This window comes from Pteropus alecto, unplaced genomic scaffold (assembly GCF_000325575.1).
Source record: "Pteropus alecto unplaced genomic scaffold, ASM32557v1 scaffold41, whole genome shotgun sequence".
Classification (NCBI taxonomy): Eukaryota; Metazoa; Chordata; class Mammalia; order Chiroptera; family Pteropodidae; genus Pteropus; species Pteropus alecto.
This window is the reverse complement of record NW_006430464.1, coordinates 2,264,099-2,287,037: the sequence shown is the minus strand read 5'-3', so window position 1 is coordinate 2,287,037 and position 22,939 is coordinate 2,264,099. Positions and strand designations below refer to the sequence as shown.

Sequence of the window (22,939 nt, the reverse complement as noted above, 5' to 3'; positions counted from 1 at the left end):
CTGGTGCGCGGCCACCGCCGGCGCCTGCTGCGCCGCCTCAGCCCGTCGCACAGCATGGCACAGTGCCTTCGCGATTTGGTGGCCATGCAGTGGGCCGATGCGTCCGGAGAGGTAGCGCCCGATGGCCCCAATGGTGGGGACCTTTGGCCGGGGGGTGAGCCTGGGAGGGAAGTCCGGGTGGAGAACGGGGACTGCGGAGGGGCCCCGAAGGAAGGGAGCGCTTGGAGAGGCGCCCAGTTGGACAAAGAGTGGGCCAGAGAACCCGAGACCAGAAACCGGGGAGGCGCGCAGTTAGAAAGTGAGAACGGGAGAGGCCTGCAAATCCGGTACTGGAGAGGGGTCCAGCTGGAGAACCGGAAGATGCGAGGGCTGGTGGGGCGTGGCTGGAGGGGGGCCTCGCCAGAGGACGAGCACCTCGAAGGGCCGGACATCAGAGACTGGAGCGGGGCCCCGCCGGAAGGGGAGAGAGGCTGGGGGCTGGAGGGCTACCTCTGGAGGATGAGGGTGCTGGAGGCCGCAGAGCGGAGGACCCAGGTCGGGTGTGAGAGGCCCCGGAGCCTTGAAGGGAGCACCTGCAGCGGGGCCCAGTTGCACGACGAAAGGACCAGTGGGCTGAAAACCAGAGACCGGAAGGGGCCTCCGGTGGAAGCGGAGAAGGGAGAGGGGCTGGAGGTTAGGGACTGCAGGGGGGTCCGTTTCGAGACGCCCCTGGAGTCGGTCTCCGAGAACGGAGACCAAAGGGGTCCCCAGTGGGGAGACGAGAGGCAGAGAGAGCCAGAAATTGGAGAAGAAGGAGGACTGAGGTCGGGAGTCAAAAGAAGAAGGGACCTGGAAGATGTGGTTCTGGTCCGGCTAGGGGACACAAGGGGGACAGGCCTGGAGAATGGAGACGGAGGGGGAGCGCGGCTTAGGGGCCCCAAGACCAGAAGAGTGCGAGGGAGGGAGTGCGTGGACACGGGAGGGAGGTGTCTAGGGCTGGGGAATGGAGTCATGAGTGGCGCCCCCGTGGGAACTGTGCTTGAGGATGACCCAGAATGGCCAGTGACAAGGAGAGTGTCCCTGGCCACAGGGGACAGCCTACAGGATGGAGGTGAAGCAGACGGCCCGAAGGAACCAAGGAGGCCTCGCCGCCCCTTGGGAGAGAAGGAGGTGGACTGGGAGCCCCTGGCCAAGTTCCGAGCGGCCTGCGGGCCAGAGCTGGCAGGCCTGGTGGCCGAGGAGCTCGCTTTCGCCAGGCAGCACGGGACCCGGGGTTTCCACACGACCGGAGCCGGCTTCGCCCTGAAGGACGGCTCCTCGGACTTCTTCCTGGACGGGGCCCTGACGCGCTGCAGCTGCTCCATCCACGCCGCGCGACACCTGCCCTGCCGTCACCTGTTCGCAGCGCGCCTGCTCACCGGAGCGGCCTTGTTCCACGCGGACCTGCTCCGGGACTGCTGGGGGAGCGCCCCAGAGTCCTGACCCTCCGGCCCCTGCCCACCGCCCTCTACTGCGAGGGCGGCAGGGCAACTGTGATCCCAAAGATAGAAAGGCCGAGGCCAAGGAGGCCACCTCCTGGGTCACCGCATCTGGGCTATTTGCCCGTCTGGGTCCGAGGGAAGTTGACGGTGGTCTCTGAGGTCCTGGAGCCACAGGTGTGGAAGATGGCGGTGGCCAGGGTGGCAGCTGAGGGCTGCCTCAGAATATGAGGAAGACGTATAGACAGGAGGACAGATGAAGGAGCGGTAAGGAGGGGGAGAGAGAGAGAGAGGAGACAGAGATGGAGGAGGGCGGGCAAGAATGGAGAGAGCAGAGGGAGGCAGGAGAGGAGGGGGTGGGGGAAGGGTAGAAGGAGACACAACAAAGGAAGCTGTGAGCCATGTGGGGAGCAGAAAAGAGAGGGGAGCGATTTGGGTAGTCTCCAAGGGCTGGAGGCGTGATCCCCTTCACCTTCTGACTGGCCATCCCAGGAAGAGACAGAAGAGGGAGAGCTGGGAGTCTTCGAACGGGCTGGGCCGGGGGCTCTCCAGCAGCGGACGGGAGCCACCTGGACTATTGTGCTTCAAGATAGGAATAAAACGGTATCGTTTCGGTTCCCGTGCTGAGTTCTTGGCTTCTGGGGAAGGGTCAGAGGCCCAGACCTGGAGGGAAATTGAGAGGGTCCTGCATTTCTTCTCTTTCAACAAGGCCTCCAGGGCTCAGATGGAACGAAGGGGCCAAAAATGAATCCATCTCCATGGCAACTCAGGCTTCATCCCCCATGATCCTTGAACCTCTACATGCCCCAGATCTGTCCCTTCAGGCCTCTGCTCAAATGTCACCTCCTAAGGCCCATCTCTGGACCATCTATTTAAAGAGTACCCGCGTTCTCTTTCTGGGCACTATTCTTTACAACGCTTAACCACCACCTGAAACTATATCCTGTAGTTAGTTTAGCACAGTGGTTAAACTTAAGAGTATGAAGCCACACTCTCGGTTCAAATCCCAGCGCTACTTGCTATGTGACCTGAACGAGTGTGTGTGCCACTGGCCTAACTTTCCAATTCCCCCAAAGCATCTCAGTTACCTGTTAACATACCGTTGTCTCCAATAATCTGTATTCACCGTTTTTAGTAAGTCAATCTGCCCCCACCAAAATAGAAACTCTTTTGTTTCTGATCGCTTCTCCAGTACCTCGAACAGTGCTTGGTGCAAAGTAAGCGCTGAGTGAGAAAGATAAAAGAATGAAAACGGCAGCCTGGCTAGTAAAGCTGGTGCTTCATTATATGTCATCGTTGCTATGGTGACCATCGAATCAGCCCGAAGATTGCCAGCTTCAGTAACCTTGTTCCTAACGTCACCCGGCTCACCCATTGGCCACCTGTATCTCTGGCTGTAGCAGCCAGAAAACTACAACTCCCAGCAGGCTGAGCGCCGCCCGCGCGCTCCCGCTAAGTCGGGCGCCTGCGCAGTAGGATCTGCTGGCCTGGCGCTCCATCTGAGCGCTTAGAGTGGGCATCAGGAATGGGAGAACCCTTTGCTCGCTGAGCGTCGTAGGGACCCCTCGTCTCTCCCGGCTCTCCCGGCCGGCGGGGTCTGGGTTCCTGGGCTGCCATCTTGGAGTGAGGGGAGCGGATGAGACCTCTCCAGTTTCCATGGCGACCGGCCGGGCCACTAGCGCCGAGAGGATTGCTGCAGGCGGAGAAAGCCAAAGGGGGCGTTGCCATGGTAACCCTGGAGCCTAAGGGGGCGAGGGTAAGAGCAAAGGGTTGAGGGATCTCGTGGGAGGGATTGGAGTAACAGCTGGGAAAATGGGGTGCTCGTGGAGGAATGGAGAGCGTGATGGAGGAATCGGTCTGAGATAAAGGGAGTTAGGGTGATACCGGGGGAATAAGGGTGCTTTGAAGGAGCGGGAGCGCTTCGATGAATTCGTATGTGATAAGGGGATTTGGAGAGGTCTTTGGAGAAATCGGTGCGCTAGGAGGTAACGGGGATGCTTTGGGGGAAGCGGAAATGCAGTGGGGAAAATTAGGATGTTAAACACATGCATCATTCAGAAGTTATCGGCAGAGCTCCTATTTAATGTGCCAAGCACGACTAGATCTGAGGTATATTTACAGTGGTGAACGGGACAGACCGTAACTCTAGGGGGGGTTGGGGTTTGACTATAGAGGAGTTAGATTATTATAGGAAAAGGAGGATATTGTCCTCCATGACAGAAACAGGCAATTGAGAAGAACTTGAGCTTTAAGGAGAAGTCGGAGGGAATTGGGGCATTCTATAAGTTAATTCTGGCACTACTTTAGAAGACCAACCAAGTGCCTCTGGCAAGCCCTGAGGATTCCTTGGTGAGCAAAGTCAACATCATGGGTGAGGATGCCAGATTTAGGGGGAAAGCAACCAGTTAAATTCGAATTTCACGACGCATACTATTTTACTTATTCGTTGTTTATCTGAAATTCAAATTCGAGTAGGCATCCCGTATTTTTACCTGGGAAGCCCAATTTGGCGGAATTGGGGTGTTGGGAAAGAATGGCTTATTATAGGGGTCGTGGGATGTTATAGAGTCATTGGCTTGTAGGAAGCAGAGCTGGGGATGATCTGGAAAAGTGGGAGTGTTGACACCATACTAAGATCATCACTTACTGTGTGCCTGGGGCTATGCTAAGTGCTTTTGTTTCGAAAAGCTTTTTATTCTGGAAAATTTTGAGCCTATTCAATAGTAGAGTAGAATGTATCACGAGCTACTTCACCATCTCTGCTTATATAAAAAGCACCATATTGAAGCATCGCCACGCCCCAATACGGTAGCGATCGCTGTTATCCCCCCACTTTCCAGATGAGGACACTGAGGTTAAATAACTTGACCAAAATCACACACCAGAAGTGGTGTGACGCGGACCCTGCAGTCAGGCCCTGGAGTCTGCCATGTAGCACGTGAGTTCCCTTTGGGAAATTTAGAGTAGGGAGTAGGACGTGATGGGAGCGACAAGTGGGTCGCACAGAGTAAAAGGAAAAAGAGAATCAGGCTGTTTGGGGGTTGTGCAGTTGTTACGAGTTTTGTTATAAAGGTGAGTGGAGCCTGCAAGGAGCACTGGGTTGTTCGGGGAGAACTGGGGAGTTATAGGAAGAGTTCGGTGTTTTGAGGTGTCGTGGGAAGTTTTCTAGGTGTGTTGTCCAATACAGTATCAGCAAGCCACATGTGGCTAAATTAATTAAAATTAAATACAATTAAAAATTCAGTTCCTCGGTTGCACTCACATCATTTCAGGTATTCGGTGGCCCCTCTGTGTCGGATGGTGGAGACCGAGAGCATTTCCATCACCTGTCTGTCCACGCTGATGGAGAGGATGAACTGGGATGTCACAGCAAGCGTGGAATGTCCTGGTTCCTAACTGTCCCGCAGCATCTCATCACTTGACCTCACCTGCAGTGGGCTCCACCCTGTTCCCCAAAAAGGACCAGCTTGATCCAAGTCTCCGCCGAGCTGTTCTCTCCGCCTGCAATGCCCATCCAGCCCTTTGCACGCCCGGCTTTAAATGTCACGTCACCTCCAGGGAGGATTCCCTCGACTGCCATATTCAAAATTGCCACCATCCGCTTTCCACCACCAGCCACGGTCCCGTCCCCCTGTGTTATTTCTTTCAGAAAACTGACCAGTATCTAAAATGATCTTGCTCCTTGATCATTTACCTTTCAATTCTTCCCCACTAGAGGGAGACCTTGCCCTCTTCACCGCGGAAAATCACGGAGCACAGCAGTGCGCCGGGCGCGGAGGAGACACTGTGTGAATGACCCTGATTAAATGAATAGGGGCTCTTCAGAGTAAAAGCAATATTACGGGGGGAGGTGGGGGTGTCAGAGAGTCATAGGGGAGCTGGGGGGACATCGAGGAATCGATACCAGGAATTTCGGTGATAAAGAAGGAACTGGGGCACAAAGAGGTAAGGAGGGACATCGGAAAATATTTAAATGAGGGGGTGGTATTTGCAGGATGTGCTATTTGCAGGATTATTAAACTCCCAGTGCCTCTGTTTCCTCATCTATAAAATAATAGTATCATCTGATAAATTTGAGAGTTAACTGAGGTAGCACACGGGTGTGTTTAGAAGACTACTTATCATCAAAATAATCTCTAAAGTTAAAGCGGGAGTTGGGGATACAGAGGGTCCTGCCTCCTTGCCCCAGACAGAGGTTTTAGATTTCAGGCATGCCCAGTCAGAATTACTGGACTGATAGCGATGGCTTGAAACACACTCAGGAGGGAGGTAGTACAGACGGAAAGACCCCAGGTAACTCTGTACGTGAACATCGGTGCTTTACGACATTGTCCAGAAAATGTCTGACTCCGAAGGATAACATGGTATCTGGTATCAACTTGAATTTGATGGTCAAGACATCGACCAATGTCGGGTGTATGAAAATCAGATCTATGGGCTTTTCCAGGCGAGACCGAGTTAAGAAGGCGTACATACGTAACGTGAAGAGCAATGAGTTCCCCATGAGCCCAACACACAAATTTGAGCAATGGAGAAAAACCCCCAAATGGCATCGTTTGGAAACATTAATCTTACTGTTGTTTTAATTAGGTCAACCAGGTTTCAAATGAAACAAAATAGATCCTACCGTGAGGTTGTAAATAATAGAGCCTATAGATAAATATAACGATTGACAGTCCAGTGTGAGGAGAGGAGTTTTATTTTATTTTTCCTAAATATAACGATTGACAGTCCAGTGTGAGGAGAGGGGTTTTATTTTATTTTTTCCCCCGCCTACAGCACCTGGTCTTCCCAAGTGGTCTCCCATCCAAGTACTAACCCGGCCCGCCCCTGCTTAGCTTCCAAGATCAGACGAGATCCGGCACGTTCAGGGTGGCATGGCCATACGCAAGGAGAGTGTTTAAATGTTCGACTCTCCTGTACGTCAGGCTGAGATGTGTCACTTCCAGAGTCTGGATTCCAGGAACTCTTGAGTACCTTAGAGTACAGAATTAGATGGATAAAGAAGGTAGGATTCAAATTTCTAAGTCAAATGGAAAAAAAATAAAAAGAAATAAGTGACACCGGAAAAGGAACAGCAAATTAATCCTTAAAAAAAAAAATAAATGGAATCGATACAGGTAAAGCACAAATGAACAGGTGAAGCCCTGGTATGAAAAGGGAAAAGAAAATCAAAAGTCAGTTCCTTCAAAAAATAATTAAATTAACAAACCTATGTGAGGTGGCATCACCCCCTCCCCAAAGGGATGCACAAATAATATCAGGATTAAAAAAGTTTAAGGGACAAGAGTGGAGAAGTTATAAACATTAGAACATAACATGATATAATGGTTAAGTTTGCCAACAAATATGGAAATTTAGGAGATATGGGGGAAATTTTCTAGAAGACTTAATTTACCAAAAAAGAAAGAAAAAGAAAAAAATGAAAAGAAATAATAGAAAGCCATAAATGTGCAAGGCTCCTCATGATGAAATTGAACACTGGGCAAAAATCGTTCCTTCAGGAAATTCAAAGTATGCTTTAATGGTGACGTATGGCAAACACACCAGATACAAATAATAGCTACAGATATTCCCCAGAGATAGAAAAAAAGAAACATTCCATTAATCACATTATGAAGTTAACTTAACCTTAGTAGCAGAACACAACAAAGATAGGAAAAAGACAATTACAAGACTATTTCATGAACCCGATAAAAAACCATGTGTGCCATTATGATAAAATCGTGTCCACTCTATGTAAAAAGAATCAAGCATTTGACCAGTTATCCCAAACACGGAAGGTAAGGTTAACGTTTGCAATGTCATCTGTAGGATTATCCACACTAGTAGATTAAAGAAACAAAAAATATATGATCACTTCAGTATACGCATGAGATAAAATTCAGCATATATTTATGATACAAATTTTAGTCAGGTAGCAGGAGAAAGGAATAACTTTACCCTGACTTAAACATCTATAATGACATATTAAAGGTTATTTTGAAAGCTTCTTGAGATTGGCTGAATAAAAAAATCTATTATCACTGTAATCCCTCATGTTTTTGAATTTCCTGAGCTTTATAGTAAAAAATGGAAAATACGATTTCTAATACTGGGAAAGAAAGGAGCACTATTTTTTATCATTGAAAAAATATATAAATTTTAAGGGGAAACAAAAAGAATCCTTAGTTAAATTATTAAAATTATTCAAAGCAATTTTCAAAGTTAATGAGAGCAAAGTCAGTACAAAAATCATTCATAAAAATAGGTTGAACCCAGGAATATAAAAATCGTATAAAACCTGGAAGAGGAAACAATGTATAAACTAGGCTCAAAGTGATTAACACATGTTTAAATGAAAACGAATGTATGATAATTTGAGATAAAGGGAATTATCCATAAAAAATAGAATAATGGGATAAACAAAAGCAAAGATAACAGATTAGAAAAGGGGGTGCTGAAATCAAACGAGGCAAATTATATCAAATGCAAATATCAACTACTGCATAGAACAAAGAAGAGACAAGGAAGAAAAACGTAAGGGGAGAAATTAGAAAATACACAGATTGCGTGGAATTTTTAAATAGTTGTCAAGAAGCTAAAAAGTCAAAATACAATGAACGAAGCGTGATACGGTTTTAAAATAAAACTGAAGACAATGCAATAGTATCAGAGGAATGAAAGATATTAAAGAATGAAATGAATGAAAGAATGAAAAAAAGTTAAAGCCACAGATATGGAAGAGAAATGGCCACAGTAAAATGAGAAAGAAAGGGAAATCTGATAAAAAAAAAAAAAATTGAGGTCTCTGCGGGAAGCTCACGGCGACAATGAGAATCTTTGTACCTGCCTGTCACTCTCAAGGATGAGTGTCCGGGAGCCTTACGAAGGACAGTCAGCTTCCTCACGACAGTGAGACCTCTTGACAAGGACAGGTCTGATTGGCGATGACCATATATCAGGGACAGGATAGCGGGACTTCTCCCAACGGATTGCCTGTCACCTGCCATCTCCACGTCCTTGTTTATCTGGAATCATTTCGATGCGCCCAGAGGAGCCACAAAACACTCTCCCAGACGCATAATGACTCTCCTGGTAAATGCATCAGGTTTATGAATCAAAGTGCAGAGGACGTTTTTCCATAGTGTAGTGGTGAGCACGGCTGCTTTACACGCAGAAGATCCTGGGTTCGCGCCCGAGTGAAGCCAGGGTCCATGGTCTGCGGCCATGCCACCCTGAACAAGCCTGATGTCTGGTCTTGGAAGCTAAGCAGGGTCGGGCCTGGTTAGTACTTGGATGGGAGACCACCTAGGAAGACCAGGTGCTGTAGGCATTAAAAAAAAAAAAAAAAGTGCAGAGTCTCCACCTGGGAGTATTCATGTCCCTTAGTCAACTGCAGGATAAAGTAAACTCAGTTCAACGTTAGTTTTCACTCCGCCGAAGCTGCTGTTTATTTTAGTTCCTTCGCTTTCTAGAAAGCGCAAGCACAGGTGAGTGCGGTGAGTTTTACTGTGACCCAGCCGTCACAGGTCTTGCTCAGGATGGTGATGCACATGGTTGACTGTGCACTCCGGTTCTCGTTTTAAAATTAAAATATATGTTAAATAATTCCAAACGTTTTACTGTTAAATATTTCATACATAATATAAAATAATAAAAGAACCTAAATTATAAAAATAATAAAAGAACCTAAATTCACATACGACGGCTCAGTTCATAGAAAATTATCGATAACTCTGAACATCTATACATTACCATGCTTTCCTCTCGCCTTCCGAGTTAACCATTCTTTTTAACCAGATTTATTGAGGTATAATTAACAAATAAATTGTCTAACATGATGATTTGATATACATATATGTTGTGGAATGACGACCACAACAGATTAACACATCTGTTACCTCACACTGATTCTTTCTGTCTTTATTTGGCGAGAACACTTAAGATCTACTCTTTCAGCGGATTTCAAGTCTACGATACAGAATTTATTAAGTGTAGTCGCCACGCTGTTCATTGCATCCTCAGAATTAGGGCTAACCGTTCTAGAATGTTTTTTACATGCCATCATTTTGCCTTTTCTTATACATTTAAAATTCTGTTAAAATAATGTTTATATGTTTATATAAATTAATATAAACATTATATAAAATAATGTTTATATGTTCTGTTAAAATAATGTTTGATTTCACCTCCTGTGCGTAGCCTTATCCCGTATGTATTCTTATCAAACTCGATTTTTTAATTTTTTATCCGCGAAGATATATTTGTGAAATTGGAGAAGATTAAATTGGTAGTCGAAGTTAATTCATTTGTCCCGATGCTTTATATTCTCATTGATTACTATACCGTGATTTTTGATCAATTCTCAGGTTGATAAATCTGGGTTATTTTGACTTATTTCTCTGGCCCAGAGTGCCAAAGTAAATGGGTCTCCACGTGTTCCTGGAGCACAGATACTTGCATTTGTTTCTAGAGTTTATAAAAAGGCGAGAAAATCTGGCACTAAGGTATGTGTCTCTTTCATTTCACGCTGTGGTTTCAAATTAGTTTCCAAAGTGAACATTTATATAATAAATAATGGTACTTAAATGTTTTTCGTGTACTCTCCAAGATCCTGGAGACTCTAACATTGGCAATTTGATGAAGTAAAAGGCTGTCTCCATACAGTTTTTATACAAGGCCCCTGGTAACTAGAAGCTGAAATTTTTTAATTGGTTTAATCTTACTCATAACATTTGCCCATTTTAAATCAGGAGCTTTATATTTTTGTATTGACATAAAACAGTTCGTTGTATATTTTTAAAATAATCTACTAATTACATTTGCCAGTTTGTGGATTTTTTTTTTTTTTGGCTCCTTATTGTTAACATACTCAAATTTATCCATCTGACTCTTAATAATTTGTGCTTTTGTCCTTTTTTAAAAAAGTAGTTGAGGTATTTTTCTATTTCGCAGGCAAAATTATAAAGTTCTACCATCGAATTTAAAAGCTTGCTTCTACTTCAGGGTAGAATATAGAAAGCCACAAAATACCATTGTTCCCTTTATGACAATAATAGAAGAAGCTCTAGAATGCAGACTCATGAAGTCATTTAGGAACCCCTATGCCCAAACCCTCGGCCCTTAGGATCCCAAGAATTTTGAGAACTGAGCTCACGTGAGCTATCTAAACCTATAGGCATGTACACAGAACAAACCTACGAAGCCTTTGAAAACTGAACCGACATTAGAATGCCCGTTCATAGAAGGTTAAAAAAAAAATCCACATTCTTCATTGCACATAAACAAGAGCCAGAGTCTTGTAATGTGACGCTTTTCACGTGTCCCTTGCAACACAGTCCACAATTGAACGTAAAAGAATATAGAACATTTTTCCGATGGGGATTTTAATTTATATACGTAAAGAGAGAGGCGATATTGAAAACAGCGGTGTCATAAAAGGGAAAGGCGCCATGGCCTAAATGGTGGAAAAGGTATTAGTAAACAGTGATGCATAGTAAATAATGTGTATATTTTCATCTCTAGTGCAATCACTAAAACATAGGCAACCACAAAAAATATAGAGGTGACTGCATATTGTCAAAAACATAATAGATGAATTAAAAAGGAATGCTGAAAACTCTTCAAACAACCCTTAAAAAGGCAAGAAAGGAGAGACAGGAATCTAAAAGTAACAAACAGGAAACAAATAATAAAATGGCTGACCCAGGCTAAATCCGAACATATCGATAATTACATGAAATGTAAATGGCCAGACACGCCCATGAAAAGCAGAGATTGTCAAATTGGATTTTTTTTTAAAAAGACCCCAAAAGACCCAACTGTATGCCGTCTTCTAGAAACTCACTTCAAATATAATAAGTAGGCTGGAAGCCAAAAGATGGAGATTAACGTGCCACCCAAACGCTAATCAAAAGACAACCGAACGATCATGGCAAGGTCACACGGTGGAATCCGAGTGTCCAGTTCCGTCCCTCGGAATTACCTGAACGCTCTATCGTTTCTTCCTGTGGGGACCGTGACTCCACATTCCATCTCTGCATTCCACGGAGATGTTCCAGGAAAATTTGACCTGTCCGTTCCTGGGACCAGCGGTGAAAGATTTTCTGCCCGTGTTTACATTTTCTTTTCTTTCTGGGCTCTATTTCGTCAAATGCACTTATATTATTGTAGTAATTATCGTAGTAGATAAAATGTTAAAGGCGCAGCATATGAAAAAACCACCACTATTAATCCTTGTGGATGTCTCGAATATCCTAAGCAGATAGTTTTGAGAAGCCTTCCTCCCTCTTGTTGTGACTTCGCTAGAATTGCCTTCCAGTTACTCAAAAGCATTCGCCTCTCCAGACCCTGTCGACCATAAACACACCTGCCTTTGCCTTCCTCCACCCAAGTCTCCAAGAAATGTGTCAACAGGTGAAATAGATTTCTTGTATCCTCCTTAGAAAATATTTAGTGGGCTTACTACTCTCTTCAGATATTCTTGAGGTTAGGATATTAGGTATCTGCCAGGTCACACATCAGCCTTCAAGATTGATCAGTGTTACCTAGACCTCTTCTGCCTCGGACTCAATGGTCACGTTTTCACTTCTCCATTCCCAGCGGAGAACACTGGAGTCCCGTCTGTCTGAGTCACTGTCACAAAGTCTGCTAGCTGAGGAAGCGCATCAGGTAAGGGTCTCGTTCACTAACGCTTCTGAAGACCAACTCCAGGGCCCCATCCCCTTTCTGATCCACTGTCTTCAGCAGGGTCTTGTTTCTCTTCTGCCACCTTGGCTCCTGCTACACCAGCCCCTTCTCACCCTCGGTGAGGACCTCAGTGTCCTGAAGATCGTCCAGGACCCCATCAGGGTCCCCTATCCGGGCTTGCAGCGGCCGGCGTCGCTTCTTCACAAAGGCTGCACCTGGACAGAAGGAAGCATTGTAGACTCGGAGGACAGCTCCGTCACAGGGTTCTGGACCAGCTGAAAATCACGATTCCGTGTGGAGATGTCGCTCGTCCCCCTTCGCGTGTTACCTATATCTCTCGCACACGCATTCTCAGGATGCGCAGTCCGTTTTCAGTGGCCCATGAATTGAGGTACGCTCAGTGAATTTTGTCTCCCTATTTGTACGATTGGAACGTAGAACACACCACGTGAACCAACTGGGCTGGGCTCAGAGGAAGGAGGAGAAATAATTGGTGGAAGAAATATCAACAACTTCAAATACGCAGATGACACCACCTGACCAGAAGAAAGTAGCGTTTGAAAAAGACTTCTGATGAAAGTGAAAGAAAGTGCCAGAACGAGACTGCATCTGGACATCAAGAAGAAAAGAGATCATGACTTCAGAAAAAATGTACGATATTAACAGAGATCATGGAGACGGTGAAATGGTTAAAGATGATTGTGCCGACCTCGGTTCAGTCATCAATTCAAATGGCGACTGCAGCCAAGAAATCGAGACGGCTGAGACTCAGAAGGGCAGCAACAGAAGAAATAGGAACGATCACCAAGAGCGAAGACGTGTCATCGGAGACCAAGGCCAAGATCATCCCCACCTTTGTGTTCCTGATTACTATGTACCAGTGCAGAAGTGGACAGTGAAGGAGGCTGACGAGAAAAAAGTTGATTCATTTGGAATACGGAGTTGGGGGAGAGCTCTATGGACACCCTGAACAGCAGAAAGAGAAACATCTGGGTCCCCAGCCTAAAACATCCACTGGTGGCAATAAGTGACGAAGCGGTCCTGCTTCGGGCACAGCATGAGAAGGTGGGGTTCTTTGGAAAAGACAGGAATTCTGGGAAAAACAGAAGGCGGCAGGAAAAGAGGAAGATCATATATGAGCTGGACTGACTCCATAGAAAGAAGTCGTGGGCACGAGTCTACGGGCGCTGAGCAGGGCTGGTGAGGACGGGACATTGTGGCCGTCACTCATCCATTCGGTCCCCAGGAGTTGGAGCTGACTCAACGGCATGCAACTAGCACAAAAAACAGACAATGTACATGCATTCTTCAATCCCGTCCACTCCGCCAAGCTTCGAGAGCCTGTCCCTCATTACTTCTCATTTCTCATCAGAACCCTAGAATGGGCTCTATGTCGTTGGACATTCACCTGCTCATTCCTCTAACAATCAAACAGAAACTTCGGGTTCCTAAATTGTCATTTTCTGTACCTAATGCTGGAGATATGGAGATAGACCTGTTCCTCCACCCAAGGGTTTTCTAATAAATCTGACTGGATAAATACAATACAGAAGAAACAGGAAACACGGGGTAAAGACAAGGTATTTTTCCATCTCGCATCCTCAGAATACATACACGATGGTGCGCGTCTGTATACGTTCTACGTGTGACCTTGGCCAAGCCATACCACTTTCTGGTACCTCAGTTTCTTCGGTCAAAGCGTGATTGCTTTTTATGTACAGCTCACGCCTCTCAAACTTTTTCTTAACACAATGGCACAGATAACGAATGCCCAGTCATCTGGGGCTATCACCAAACAGCGTGATTTGGTGATAAAATTTCTGCGAAGTCTTGGTATCCATATGGAAAAGGTTATTGGAAGTTTACATTCAATGACTCTTGAATGAAGTCGCTGTCGTAGAAAGATCCTCCTCAACTTATTCTTAGTGCCAGAATTGCTTTTCATTCCTCCTGTGTGTTAAGCAACTTCTCATCAGTCTTCGGCACTGGGGGCATAAACGTCACTCTTTTCCTTTCTCTTGGACTGCATTTTAATAATCACTTTGAAATAAGTTTCTCTATTGTCACCTGTCAGAATATACACCCCATGAGCGTGGGGTCCGTGCCTATGATGGCTTCACTATGTCTAAAGATGCTCAGTGTGTGATTGTTACTTCATGGCCGTCTGCACGTTCACACTGATGCTCTTCTGTGATTTTCCGGCGAAGCCTAGCCACAGTTTGTTGACGGGGCTAAACAGAAATGGTGGTCATAAAGCACAAATATGGGTACCCATAATATTTAGCACACCACAGAGGTTTAATAAGCTGTACTTACCATCATCTTCATCACCATTTCTTATTACTATAATGCCGTAAAGGAGATGGCTAGACTTTAGAGCAAAATCTTCGCTGAAGATTTAGTATCAGGGGAGGATTTGAAGGAGTGGGATTTGGGGATTACATACAAAATGACGCCAAGAAAAAAAGAAAAGAGGGGGAAAGAGATGTCACGATGTACAGGGCGAGAATCTGACTCAAGATGTACGCTGGGAGCAGCTTCCGAAGGGTCTTGTAGACTGAGCTAATGAGTTTCAATATCATCCTTCACGCAACATGGTAGATGCCTCTTGCTCAAGAGCCCTGTGTAGTAGGAAGTACAGAGACCTTTCTGTTGGCGCTACACAGTAACCACCTACAGGGACGTTCTTCGAATTTTGTCTAGTCATCTTTACCTGACTCTTAACCTAGATGTGTAGTCGAGTTTGAACCCAGTTGCAACTCCAGGTGTGGGGCACGACTTTTTTTTTTTAGCTAGTCTGTTCTCTGGACCTCCGTCCTGACAACCCAAGCTGGCTAGGAAATGGGTTTGTCACCGTTTCGAGCCAATGTGACACCCTGAGAGCCTTCTCTTTGTTGGCAGGGACCAGACAATGCTTGCTTTCTTCTCTGTCTGGTCTGTTTTGAGATGTGAGGCTTGTTACTTTTACAGGTGTGGAGACTGATGGCCCATCGAAGGCAGCAATATAGAAAGCAAGGTGGACCCATGGCTTCCTCTTGACGACATCTGAGCCACCGGATCAGCCTTCCTGAGAGTCAGCCCCACCTACCACCTTTGCTTTCACCTAAGCTGGGACACACCCTTTAAGTCCATTTAGGTTGAACTTTCTGTCTTTTGCCACACAGGTGTTTGTTTACACGGACATCCGGGACATTCTAGATTGCTACCTTGGGCAATTTAAAATGGAGAGGCAGGCGTGAGAAGATAAGGATTTGGAGACCCGAGTCTATTACTTACGGACGAGGGAACTTAGGTCCTCTGAACCTTGAGTCCTCATTTTAAATGATTTCTTTCTCTGCCACATACCAACTTCAATAACCTAAACCAGTTCCTGGCTGAAATGCTGTTCTCGATTTTCACTGCAGTCTCAAATTCCGGTTCCCCACTTCCCGTCCATGACTCGCCTACATTCAATCATCCCCTCTGTTCAGAAGAGTCAACGCGTTATTATCTACCTTTTAACAGTTCCCCTTCGCTTTCAGCCAAAGGTCCAAAATATTCCTACTGTCATTCTTAGACTTTCAGCTTCTCTTTCTTGCCCGCCTCTCTGGAAATCACGTTCGCTTTGCCCCTTGAAAGTGTAATTTCCAGCCATATCGGAATACTTTAATCTGTAGTTCCTCAAGTGCAAAATACTTCCCCTAATCAAACATGGTTGTGTGCTCAAAGTCTGCAAATTACACCCTAACACACTCACTGAAGTCAATCATACTCACTGCATGTATCTGTCTCTGACATCAGACTTTATAAATGACCAGGATGGAAGGAATGAACCCTCACTGAGTGACATCATACCACTCAAAGGCCTCCTGGAATCGGAACCAACCTGCTGGCTTTTAGTATAAACATTTCACTGACCTGACAGGGAGACAGGGGTTGATGCAGCACCAAACTGGAGATCCACTAGGAAAAAGAGAAAAATCAGAAGACGAGATGAAATCGATCACATACCCTTATTTAGTTTATCTAAACTCTGATGCAACCCACCAAAATAATTGAATTCCATTTCCTAAAGTAAGGATCCTGTTTTGGACATTAATATACTAATGGAACCCAAATAAGTAGGTCATTCGTCACCCATTAAGGAAATGATCAGAGGAAGGAACAAATTTTTCTAACATTGTGTCGACTCCCACCTGTTAGGAAATGAGAAGGCTATAACATAATCATATCATGCTGTCCTCCAAAAATCACCGTGTAGGCAAATGTGTTTTACACATAAAATGCCAACATCAAATGAGTAAATCTGAACATGTATTTTTTAAACGTTTTAGTAGGATTGTTGATAGCACAGAACTTTGAATATACTCATAGGTTGACAGAAGATTTGTCAATTGAACCACCATTTCAGAAAATGGACAAACAGTGTCTACCATTAAGCTTTCCACATGGTCTTACGTTTCGATTTTTAAAATCCCCAAAGTTGTTTAAAGTTCTGATGAATTTTGTGACCTCCTCCTTTGGCGATTGCTCAGTCTCCATGTATGTCAACAATTACGAAATTGCACAGAAAATGGAAATAAACAGACTTTATGCTCCTTCGGACTGTTCACTACCTCTTAGACATGAAGGGTTTCCATCCCCACTGCCAGGTGTACTTACTCACTTCACTCCCGAGATGGACCCCTGCCACCCGCCTTGGTTTCACTCACGTCGATTATCAACCGACAGTAGATTTACTCTCCTCTCTTGGATGGAACCACAAACAGACTTTCTCCTGTGACATATTTCGCTCCAACCCCGGGGTAGAGGCTTATGACTTTTTCTTCCCCAAAATTTCAGCATCATTCTTTTACTTACCTGGCTTCACCAAAGTCTCCCAGACTTAAAGTCTGATGTCTTTTTTCTGTAATTTTAAATCGGATCAGTTTCTTCATCTTCCCAGCATAGGCTTTAGAGAAAGGCTGGATTTCTCCAGGGTTTCTGTAGGACAATTTGAACTCCTAGAGGAAACACACCACTTGACTTGAAGCAGTGGAGGGTGGAAAGGACTCGTGGCCTACAGTGAACTGGCCAGTGAAATCTAACCCCTGGTTTTTTACGCAATCTCATGGCCGATTGAGTGGAAAACGGAGGGAGAAAGGTCAACATCCTTTTAAGTTTACAATTTTAAGAAATATTATGATTCCATGTAAGGACGTGTAGCTTACCACTCAGCAACACCTGGTTCAGAGAAGAATTGTCTGAGCTACACACCCTCCACCGGGCTTCCATTTATTTCAAAAGTACAAAACATTTTGAGACCTGTCGAGTCAGATTCACGTTCAACCGACCTTGGGTGCTATGTCCACGTTAGCGGTACAAGACGCAGTATAACGGGATCCAAAGTTCAGGGCTTCCACGGGGGCTGAGCTCTGCAGACGCACACCATGGAAACTTGCTTCCTCTCCATCTATTGCCTGAAGAAGAAGAGGCAAAAACGAATTAGAAAGCAAAAGTGAAAAAGTCAATAAGCAGAAGTAGGGGCATAGAGTTATCTATATGCTGTAGCATATGTATGATGCGATTCGATTGATGTAAAGATTTATATACAGACAGATACACATGTACGACGATGTCTCCATTCGTGAAAAATGTATCACAAACTTCTACGGTCGGTTATCTCAGAGCCAAGGGATTCCTTTTATTACACATCTCTGTAGAGTTCGGTTTTCTTTGTATGATGTAGAGATAAACGTGGCTGAGTGCTGCTTAAACCTGGGTACAAAGATGCTCCCCTCTTGTGCCTCGGCAGGGGCCCGTCTGTGTCTGCAGGTACATCTGTGACCTGACTTCTCACCGAGACCTAATTAGAGACCTAATTAGAGACCTGACTTCTCACCGAGGCAGGGTGGCTACCACGTGAGATGCTCTGCCACCCGAGCACCAACAAGCCATACAGAAGTGATGTCCCTTCCAAGAGGCCCAGGAGCCAGAGTGGAAGAATCCTTGGAACAATCTGAGCGGCCACCAGGTACAGAATAGAACTCAAATGCGTTGAACGATAATAGCATTTGAAAATTCTCAAATGCAGTTCAGTAGAGACGCTACAGAATTAAAGGGCAAGAATTTCTGTTACAAACGATTACAGTAGAGGGTGTTACTAGTCCAGTTAGTAAATATTCTCGGAGGTAGTGACCAGGAAGTGGGCAGGAAGGGGCAAGAGGAGGTTCCAGAGAAGCCGGCGATACCCTACTTCTTGGTCTGAGTGCAGTGTTGACTGTGCCAATTATGGAGCAACAATTTATCTGCCCATCTGATTGAGTTTTAAAAATCAGTAGATACATTTGAAGGAAAGGACGGTTGATGCCGCAACCTGAATTGGGCCTAGAAGATCAAGAAAGAGAAAAATTTCAAATTGTATTGATCAAAGACATGAAACCATAAATATTGATTGAATGAGTAAATAAATCTCCCTGGAACAGCGCTGTTGAATAAAAATATAATTTGAGCCCCAAATGTAATTTCAAGTTTTCTAGCAGCCATATTTTTTAAAAAGCAAAAAGAAGCAGGTGAGATTATTTTTAGTAATACGTTTATGACATATTTGATTTAACCCAACATATTATCATCTAAATATGTCATCGATATAAAAATTAAATGACATCGACGTACTTGTCTTCATATAAAGTCTTCAAAATCCATGTGTATTTTGAATTTACAGCACACCTCAGTTCAGGTACAGAGTAGGGACGTGTGGCCAGCAGCTAACAGAGAGGACTGTGCTGCTTCTACAGTAAGCAGGGTGGGTTCTCAGAGCAACGATAGGTATTTTGAGTTTAACTTACGGTTTCAAGCAAAGAAAAGATTTCTCCTCTCTCCTTATCCTCCAGAAGAAGGAAGACAGACCACGTTTCATTTGTTCTATTGACAAAATTTCATGAGCACCTACAATAGGCCCTACGCTGTGCTCGGAACTAATTTCTGATTAAGTGGCAACGGTCCCTCCCATCGATGGAACTTATGCTCTACAGAGATATAATAAGTTATATTATGAAAGCGAAGTTTGGAAGTAAATATATATGTATTCAACTATCTCTTTGTTTACCGATTTGTCGTCTGTATCTCTGTAGATTGTACACTCTGTAAATATTTCAATATCCGTTGGGATTAATGAGACATCGGATGTAGGAAAGAAAGGAAATAGAAGAATCGAACAGACATTCTAGGTTTGGACTTAAATAACTTAACAGAACTTGGTTTTCTATCGTCGATGGGGAAGAGGAGTTGAAATAACAGTTTTGGGGAAGAAAGGGGAGTGGGATCGTAGATACGGACGTAGTAACCCTCCTCTCACACAGAAATCACTTCGGGAACAGAAAGAATTCACCGAGACCACCAGCGAGTACGCGAAGGCTTCAGAGGAGGAGCCTACAGAGGCCATTAAAAGAAGGGCAAGGACCGAAACGGGGAAATTGAGTGTAACATCCCGCTGAGGATTTTGGGTGAGAATTACTCATCGCGGAAGTCGCCGGGCGCGTTAAACAGGGCCGTTTGAAGGAATGGTGGGGGAAGTCACCCAGTGGGAGGGATCCGAGGGCGGAAGTGAAAACCGAGCGATGTCGAAACCATGGAGCCGTAAAGCTATTGCTCCATGTTCTGAGACGCATCAGAGAAAAGCAGAAAGCGGTTGGAGGATGAAGAGCCGGCAGGCAACGCATCGCCAAGGGGCTATGCTGACGGGAATGAGACAGACACCAGGGTGGGAGAGGTTGAGGGTGGCGGTGAGGACGATGCCTCCAAGCGTGGAGTCCTCTGTAAGGCACGAGGGACAGGGATCCAGGACACGCTTTAAGTCACAGCCTTGTACAGGTAGAGGGCGGGATCGTTCATTGCGAAAGAACGGGAAGAGGGAAGAGGGTGCCAGATGAGGCTTACAAAGTCGAGGGTGGGAAAATGAGGTCGTTTGCATCTCCCTATCTCTATTGCATCGATAAGGTGGGAGGCAAGTGAGCAGATGAGATTTGGGGACGAGGAAGGAAACAAAACAAGCAAGGTGAGGCTGGGGACCGGGCTGTGTCCAGAATGAAGAGAACGGTCACCTAAGAATTCGTTTTTCTATCGTTTTCTTTTCCTGTGTACTCTGGGAATGGCCATCTTTAGCATCCAGATTAAAACGTTTTCTCTTGTATTTTCAATACTTTCCTATTAGTCACACCCCTATACACTGCCAGGCAGGCACCTACCTCTTACTGGGATGTGGGAGCACTGAACAATAGGACAATAAACTCTTCCCCCACCCCATAACCTCTTCACTAAGGCTGGGGGGATAGAAATGGTCCTTTATCCAGAAATACAGTAGCTGTGGAGCCGCGGCCAGCAACACATAGGCTTTGTCGCCAGCCCAGGAGAGGGTGGCGGACTACGAGCCTTTTGCAAACGAATTAGAGGGAGATCCAACTGAATAGGAAAATGAGTCCAGAGGATGCTGTGTGTGTGTGTGTCTGTCTGTGCACGTGTGTGCGTGCACGTGTGTACATCGTGCGTGTGTGTGTGTGCGTGCGGTATGCGCATGCGTGTTTAATTCAGATATTAGTAATATAAAATTTTACAATGGAACACTGCATCTTAATCCCTCTGCCGGTCCTCTAGAAGTCACCTCTCTCTTCTTCCTTCTCCTCGAGGACCAGAAAAGGAAGCTCCATTTTTAGTAGAAATGAATTTCCAGGGCGGATCACTGCAAATCGCTCCAGGGTCTGCGCCTATGGATTAAAATCATGGAGGGTGATTCATACTTCTAATGAAGAAAATTGACTTCTCTGTTTAAGAAGAAGATGGAAGGTCCAAGGCGATAAGCTGGGAATGTAATTCTCACCGTCTTCTCTAAAAATCTATCAGCCTTACCTTGGTTAGCAAGGTGTTGCTGGGGATAAGTAAGATACAAGTGGAATTTAATCTCTTTGGGGTTCCAGTGATAACTGATCAGTGTCGTAGATGTGATGGGGATGGAAAGACGGGTCCCGCTGGCAATCCTCAGGAGGATTCTCATCAGAGAGAAGCTGGGGTTTTCCAGGACTGCGTAGAAAGGCTCCACGCGGGCTGGTGGCTCCAGGACCATGCCTTCATCTTTAAAACGGGTGACGTGGAACCAGGAGACACCCACGCCATCTGCTGGAGGAGCACCATGAAGGCGATGAGCGAGAGGTTCCCCAGCCCACCCCCCACTCTCTTCCCTCACTACCTGGGAGGGAGATGAAAGGAGGGAGGTAGATTTCTGCAATGGCCTCTCCAGGCTCCACGGAGATGTCCAACAAAGGGCCCGCCACCATCCACTGCTCGTGGTGCTGTAGGTCTGGGGCCAGGTGCTGACTCCAAGAATCGAATGGGATCGTCACAGTCACCACCGCCCTTACCCGCAAAGCGAGGCCTGTGGCTTGGGGAAGTGGACGCTGAAAGGAACCGGAGTGACGGTCATCCTGGGAGAACGCCGAGACTTTGACTTAAACAACAATTACGTAGATGACTGCGACGTCACAGTGAGGCAATGTTCGAGACCCATCTGTGACTTTTACTGTATTAGAAACCTCTGGGGAGCCCATTGAGCTCCCTGGGTTCCAATTTCTGTGTCTTCTATCTATGTCGAAGTTAAAATACCAACTTAGTACATGAAATACACATACTATTGATAAAATTTCAGATGTCTTACAGGTTTCAGCATGCATCCTAGACAGTATCACGTAATATGTACTTCCTTGATAATAGGATTGTATTTAAATACTCAGCATCTTCTGTTCTTACCTGTATTTGTTTACACTCTTATCAATCAAGTCAACATCCACGATCCCTTCAGGTCCCAGAAACTGAGGACTTTGACGCATTGGTTTAAACCCGGAAGAGAGCGTGACAGCTATGGAGGGTACCAGCTGCCTCTCTTTTGAGCAAACATCTCCTGAAAAGAAGATATCGCGCATGTCGGACGTAGATGTTTGGAAAAGGCATTGCCCGAAGGAGTCTTGGATATTCACTTATCCATACGCTGTCGGGAAAATAGATATTGGAGAGAAGGGTGTGGGGGCTTTGTTCTAGGAACCCAGGTAAAAGAGGGCGCGCAAATGTTCTGTTGAAATCGTTCCCCCAAATTTAAGAAGGAAGCCAGGCTGGACAGCTTTGACGGGATGGTATTTCCCTAGGGCGGGAACCAAGGCCACTGAATCTCTACGCGGTCCCAATAGCAGATGATACCTTCTGTTGGCGAAGAAAGTCAAGTGCAGAAAAGGGACAAGTGCGAAACGCTGAAGAGGCAGAGGAACACTTGTTTGCTTGAGTGCCCGCCACCACCCCGAGGCGCCCCAGACCACCCCGGGTTCCCTGAGAGGCTCCACAACGCAGCGGTGACAGCCTTATCAGCAGCTCGGGGCGACCCTCCGCGCATGCGCGGCACCGTACCACTTCCACCCTACCCCCAGACGATGTCAGCTATTGACGTGAATACAAATTACCTTACCCAGGGACCACATGGCTGGCAAGCACAGGAGCTGGGCTGGGCATCGAGGTACAAACTCCCGTGCGCATGCTTTTCCTGAACCTCCCATGGCTTTCAAACTACTTCTCACCACGTGGGACGGTTTCTAGCTAGAAGCACTTAGGGTGGAGTATGCAATGATGACGGCCAGAAACATCAAACTCGAGCAATTTATTCCAACCCAGTGCAATGAGCATGATACGGACTGAACTGTGTCCCTCCAAGATCCACACGCTGATGCCCTAACCCCCAGTGTTGCTGTGCTTGGAGATAGGGCCTATAAGGAGGTAATTCAGGTTAAACAAGGTCATTAGAAAGGACCAGGAGTCAT

General features: G+C 45.8%; 2 protein-coding genes and 2 pseudogenes across 2 annotated transcripts in view; 2 read left to right on the top strand and 2 right to left on the bottom strand.

Moving 5' to 3' along the window:
- ZSWIM9 (zinc finger SWIM-type containing 9) overlaps positions 1-2,075 on the top strand; it is a 16,063-nt gene extending 13,988 nt beyond the window's left edge. The window contains exon 5 of the mRNA XM_025048848.1: positions 3-2,075. Within this exon, the coding sequence (XP_024904616.1) occupies positions 3-1,461 (1,459 nt within the window). The 3' untranslated portion in view covers positions 1,462-2,075. The remainder of the gene's footprint in view (positions 1-2) is intronic.
- A 4,152-nt stretch (positions 2,076-6,227) lies between these two features.
- Positions 6,228-6,346, bottom strand: LOC112482148 (annotated as a pseudogene).
- A 2,310-nt stretch (positions 6,347-8,656) lies between these two features.
- On the top strand, positions 8,657-8,772 carry LOC112482235 (annotated as a pseudogene).
- Positions 8,773-12,089: 3,317 nt separating this feature from the next.
- CARD8 (caspase recruitment domain family member 8) lies at positions 12,090-22,057 on the bottom strand. Its single transcript, XM_006905136.1, is given in 10 exon segments — positions 12,090-12,343; positions 16,026-16,070; positions 16,968-16,992; positions 16,994-17,110; positions 17,441-17,566; positions 20,991-21,023; positions 21,025-21,254; positions 21,328-21,522; positions 21,525-21,535; positions 21,885-22,057. Coding segments are annotated over 10 exon segments (1,209 nt in total).
- Between the last annotated feature and the right edge of the window lie 882 nt (positions 22,058-22,939).